General features: G+C 47.0%; 1 protein-coding gene across 1 annotated transcript; it reads right to left on the bottom strand.

The window, feature by feature from the left end:
• Positions 1 to 357: 357 nt before the first annotated feature.
• Positions 358 to 5,521, bottom strand: CTSL (cathepsin L). The gene is made up of 8 exons (XM_064176581.1): positions 5,419 to 5,521; positions 4,833 to 4,968; positions 4,382 to 4,504; positions 4,145 to 4,300; positions 3,586 to 3,810; positions 1,968 to 2,136; positions 1,552 to 1,669; positions 358 to 770 (listed from the first exon to the last, which is right to left on the bottom strand). The coding sequence occupies exons 2-8, from the start codon at positions 4,956 to 4,958 to the stop codon at positions 671 to 673; spliced, it is 1,017 nt and encodes a 338-aa protein (XP_064032651.1). The 5' UTR covers positions 4,959 to 4,968; positions 5,419 to 5,521; the 3' UTR covers positions 358 to 670.
• Positions 5,522 to 6,182: the final 661 nt, after the last annotated feature.

Here is a 6,182-nt window from a genome sequence, read left to right as displayed (position 1 = left end):
GTCCAATCAACTAGGCCATGGCACTAAGTGCCTCATCCAGGCTTTTCATGAACACCTCCAGACATTATGTCTGGGTCACAGGACTAAGCCAAAATTCACTTAGGCACATTCTGGGAGGCAAGCAGTTTCAAAGAATGAGAGTCAGATTTTCAGTCACTTTCAGCTGACTAAATGGGAAGTGGGAAAGTGTCCAAGTAAGCTGTTGCAAGTATTACACTCCATTTTGTAACAGCTGTTAGCCATTCCCAGACGGGTTTGTTTTAGTATATGAAAAGAGGCACACAGACTTCAGTTAGTAATTTGACTTGGGATGCCTGTTTGATAGGCTTCAAGTGGAAAAAAAAAAGACCAAAAAAATTATCTGTACACACTGGAATTTAAGTATTTATTTAAAAAGTAACCTTAGGGCACATTGCAATTTTTAAAAAAGAAAAAAATACAAAGAGTCATCTATTAGATTAAGCAGTCAAAAGCCAGCAATAGTACAAGCTGTTTACATACCAACATTTAGATGTTGGTAACATGCCACTTTTAAATTAAGGTAAAACATACTTTGAAAGTTAAAAAAAAAATCAAGTTAACCTTTGAAAGACACAAGTCACCACATGTGTGAACATGGGTTTGGTCATTGTTTAAATCCCCTCTTGCACTGAAATGTTCAGTCTTCAAGTTATACAAGTGGATAGCTAGCAGCTGTTGCTATTCCACAGTGGTTCTTCCTGTCCTTGGCCATGTAGATATATCCTTTGTCACCCCACTTCTCACCCCAGCTGAAAATGGAAGTAAAGGATTTATTTTCATATTTGTAAGAGACTTATTTTCAACCTCCTAGTGTTTCACTTGAAAAAACACTGACAAAAATCAAGGTAACTGCAGCCAGATTGAAGTGTTTCCCAGTAATTAAGTGCATGTTATAGAAAAGACACCCCAAACTTCAAGGGTGCAGCCATCTTCTCTCTAGCTGGAAACCATGGATTACAGGTGCCTGAAAGCTCAGGCACTGGTCCCAGTCAACTCTAAGGGAAGATAAGCCTGCAAGTAGCATGAGGGTGATGTCCCAGTAATGTTAAGAACATGAGACAACCTCATGTGATGTGCCCTAACTTGTTTTCCCTCAAATGCAGAATGTAAGTTTATCTTTGAAATTCAAGTGTTACCCTATTTCATTCAAATAAGGAGTACTCTGCATACAATTGAACAACACACAGCAAAACCACCCCAAAAAACACAAATCCCACAACCCGTTTTCCTACTGCTACTTTAACATCTTCTACTTCACTACTTTAACATCTACTAGCTTCTGGGACTGTTCCCACACTGAGGTCCCTTGAATTGTCTGAAAAAAGCAGACGAAAGAGTTTGCTGCTTTGGATCAACCAGGCTGCCAGTATCATCAGTCAGATTTAACTTTTGTCACACAATACAATCTGAGAATGGTCTCCAGACTTGCCACAGGCAGACTTTCATTAATGTTGTCTCTCCATTGCAAGTGACAGTACCTCACATTCTGCCCTACCCCCAGAAGGGTACAAAAGATAGGAGTGACCTTACCTGTTCTTAACAATCCAGTATTTTTTCCCATCTACATCTTCTCCCTCAAAACCATAACCTACAACCAGTACACCATGGTCAAGGTCTTCACTGCTGCAGTCTGGTTCATAGTAGATACCTGAGGACATGTAAAATCAGATGTGAGCAAGCTCATCTGCAAGAAACCCTTCTCCCTTGCCAGATTTGTATGTCAAATCACATGCTGCAAGTCCTCCCTAACACCAGAGAAAGGACTCCCAAGTTAAAGGTGTCATAACAAATTGAGGGAGAAGTACACACATACTAAAGCACAAAGGGTGAAGAACCTGCACTGAAACGAAAATGTACTTCTCACTGTGTCTTATGCCACAAGATCATAGTTTAACTTAATGAGCATTTGAAAGTTCTCTATATGCAAGTAGCTAACAAATCCCCACCTGACTGATAGAACTGGAATGAAGTGTGGCCTGCATCAATAGCAACAGACACTGGACCCACAGCTGCTACTGCTTTCATGAGGGCTCTTTCATGTCCTTGAGGGATGTCAACAAAGCCAGTGTCATTAGCAGCATTGTACTCTGCCTTGTAGCGACAGTCTTCATCATCCTAAATAAAGAAAGACTCAGTTATTACATAGTTCTCCACTTAACACACAGGAACTACAAGACATTCTGTGACTTTGCTGACTAGATACTGGACAGGATCTAGCTGCTTCAGAGCATTGCTGAAAGGAGAAGAGCAGAACACAGAACCTGCTTTTGAGTTTCTCAAAGGTAAAGAAAACACAAAGGGCAGTGGGACCCCAAGAGGAAAGCTCTACTGGGATGCAAAGGACCATAACATCCTGAAACTCTGCCTTACTTGATGGACAGAAGAAACCTCTTTATAGGGAGGAAAGAAGCCCAGACTGCATTAATGGACCATGGAAGAGAGCCAAATATTCATTAAATATGAAATGATCTAGAAAATGCTTCTTGAGCAAGCACTTACAAGCCAATCTCAGTCTCAGTTTAGAGAAGCCACAGAACAATCTAGAAGCTATTTTGTTCTATACAGCCTAAAAAATTAAGCACTCATGTATTTTGTGCTTCGCCTGAACTGCTGATGCCACAGATATCCACCTCAGGAGAGGCCTACTTTGGAAGTCAAGCAATGCAAGAGAGATAGCACAGTTAAGGGAAAGATGTGATTACTGCAAAAATTACTACTTAAACTGCCTCCCTCCAGCTAAAAGAACAGAAATTGCACCTTTATTGCTTAGTCTCTACTCAAATCAGCCACTTCCTGTAACCAACTGTGATTTTTGGAAGAGCCAAGATTACGAAACATTGAGATTAGAGAAGCACATGAACAGAAGCCCAAATTCAGAGACTTCCACACTGCTCAAACAGCACTGCTGCTCAAAATTCAGTTAAAACAAGTATATTGCAAGAAAGAATCTATGGTAAGCAGGATGTCCAAGTGGTGAAAAGATCAAACCATGAGCTCAAATAGTACTAACTTACTACTGCTTATTTGTCTTCCCATGTCTGTTTAACTTCTGGTAGATCAGAGGTATTTACAATTCTATTCATCACATGCATTTATGCACTCTCAGTCCAGAATGGAACTTAAGGCATTGCCAACTGTTATTAAAATTGCACTGGTTTCAAGAATTAGCTGGTCTATGAGTAGCAACTCTGGAATACCTCAGTTATAGGAAGCTGAATTGCACCTGGGCAACTAATTACCACTGTTGACAAGGGCTGGGTTCTGGTTTGGTGTGTCCACCAAGATAAGGCATAACATCCAACAGAAGTGCAGTGGTGAGAGGGAGGAAGAAAAGTACCAGCTCTAGTTTTTCCAACTAGTCTGGTGAGATTCTAACCTCCAAGACCAGTGCAATGCTTTACTGTTGGGGTTAGTGGTCACTCTAGCCTTCTTAGGAAACTTCAACAGCAAGAACAGATGTACTGTTTACTAGTTAGACATTTTGCTTTTCCACAGGAGTTTCCCAACAGTTTGTCCACAGAAGAGATGTGATACTTGTGGTACAAATTTAGCTATTACACTTACCTTTGCTATGTATGGGTAGGACTCCTCTGAATCAATACCCCCATTATCCTGCACATACTGGAAAGCCTGGTCCATGAGACCACCATTGCAGCCCTGATTCCCTTCAGGTCGAGAGCAGTCCACTAGATTCTGTTCACTCAGCGAAACAAGTCTGCCAGTTTTTCTGTAGTGCTGCCCTTCAAGTGCTCCTGTTGTACTGAAAGCCCAGCAAGAGCCACACTGACCCTGAAGTAATAAAAAACCCACAGGTTACAAATCCAGGCAGATCAGGAAGTTCCAGTTCCCTCATCACTGATCTAAACACTAAAAACAAAAGCCACAAGACCAATGTCAGTTTCACACTCCCAGCATGTACAAGTGAAGATATCACAGCCTTTGAGTTCAGACTCTCAGTACAGAACTCCTAACAAATTATCCTAAAAAGCTACAGCAGTCTGAAAAACAGCACTTAATTTGGTAAACTTGCATTTCACATCATTAAAGAAGTCCAGTGTTCTTCCTCTATGGAAATGGAGGTTGTGTTCAGGAAGCTGGCTAAAATTCCATCATAAGAGAATACCTGGTCTTTAACTGGAGTTACATATCCCTTCTCCCGCCAGTCTACTGATCGTGGTACTTCCAGGAAGTTGGGCTCAAGAAACTGGGATCCTCTGTACTTCCTTTCTGACTTCTTGTGTGCGTAGCCATTCATCAGCTGTCTGAACTCCTCAGTTGTCTGAAGGAAATTCAAGACATGCAGTCACCACCTATTACATGCCATTGTTTAGAACCGTATGTTTCATTCCTCTATACATACCATGTCACCAAACTGATTCATTCCCAGCTTGTAGGTGTGTTTCCCTAATGTGTGATCCAGATTATGGAGTTCAATCATTTTCAGATTCTTCTCCCACACCATTCTCCTCCAGCTTTCCTCTCTCTGAGGGGCCACAAAACAACATACTTCAGAGGCAGCTCACAGATCACTTGCACAACAATGTGGTTTATGGTTTGCATACTCAGGACAAATGACTACACAAATGAGAAATCTGAACGTCCTTTTACGAGATGGCCTAGTTTTTGTGCGACAGTGCCAAAGCACGGCACTGCGGAGTGAGTACAAAAGCACAGAAAAGTGACCAAGGAAGAAGGGGATAATCCTTCCCAAGTGCAGACCACAGCCAGCGCTAAAACAGAGCAGATATGACTCAGCTGGCAGGGCCCAGCTGAGCTGTTTGTTGAGCCCGGCGGTATTCCCAGGCCCTCACCTCATGGTAGTCCTTGTTGTGCCACGACTTCCACAGCTGCCAGTGGCTGTCCAGATCGTGGTCTGCTCTCGGAGCACCGAAGGCCAGTCCCAAGCAAAGGCAGAGGGTGGTCAGACACAGATTCATGCTGGCAGAGCTGTCGGGAAGGGAGGATCAGCGGTAGGACTAAGGTAAGACGCAGGCAAACAGCTTTTCGCTTCATAGGCCTGAGCACCGAACAGGATGCCTGATCCGAGACGAGCCGTACCCCCCTCCTCCATAGCGCCGGTGCGGGAGAGAAAGCGACCCGCACACCGCCATGCCCGAGGGCAAGGACAGGCATGAACGCTGACCGCCCCCGCCGAACCTTCCCCGGCTGCCCCACGCACTGACCCAGCCTTCGCCCGTCCCCAGCTGGGGAGCCGAGCCCTTGGCCGCTGCTGTAAACAACCTCTGGCAGCAAGGCCAGAAGGCTCAGCCAGCGGCCTCCCAGGGAAGCAGTCGGAACGGCGGCCCCTTCCCAGCAGGATCCTCCCGGCAGCAGGGAAAACACTCCCGACGTGCCCGTGGGACGCCAGCCCCACCTGGCAGCCCCCACCCCGCTCACCTCACACGACCTCACCAGGCTTCCTCCGGCTCCCCAGCGCGACGACAGTGGCTGCCAGCGGCCTCTCTTATAGCCGCCCCGGCCGCGCCCGCCCCGCCGCGCCGATTGGCGGCGCCGCGCCTCGCCCCGCCGGGCCGCGCCTCCAGCCGCAGGCGGGGCCGGAGGCCGCGCTGGGGCCGCCCGCCAGCGGGGTGCCGAGGTCGGGGTCCGCCCGCCGTTATGTGAGGCAGGTTGGAGCCGCCGCTAGGCTATCAAACCGGAGGAATCTCGGTCGCCGGAGCCCCTGGCGGCTACGTGGGTCCGCCCTGGTCCATCCTGCGCCGCCGAAGCCGTTACGTTGGGAAGTGTTTGTCTAAGTATTTATTTCGAGTACCGGGAGGCTGGAGGCAGTGGCAGCAAGCTCAGCGGGGTGGAATTCAGCCTGGGGAGGACTAAAGCTGGCAACTGGCAGAGTAAAGGAAAACAAAAGCTGGTGGAAAAAAGGGGAAAGAGCGATATGTTTGCAACTGCAGACGTAGTGCTGTGCCCCTGTTCCCGTTGGCGGCACTCGGTGAGGTCAGGTCGGTTGGGCTGATGGGCTCTGGCCCTGGGTACTCAGCGGCTTGCCGGAGCCAGCTGTGCGCCCCTTCGGAGAGGCAGCGTAGCCTGCCGCAGCCAGCTCCTACCCAGCTGCTGCCCTGCCGCTTGCACTGCAGGTTTTTGCAGGACCACAGAAACATCCAGGTTGGAGAAGACCCTCAGGATCACCAAGTCCAACCTACAAC

This window comes from Pogoniulus pusillus, chromosome Z (genome assembly GCF_015220805.1).
Source record: "Pogoniulus pusillus isolate bPogPus1 chromosome Z, bPogPus1.pri, whole genome shotgun sequence".
NCBI classification, from domain to species: domain Eukaryota; kingdom Metazoa; phylum Chordata; class Aves; order Piciformes; family Lybiidae; genus Pogoniulus; species Pogoniulus pusillus.
The sequence above is the reverse complement of the archived record's forward strand: the minus strand, read 5'-3'. Positions and strand labels throughout refer to the sequence as shown.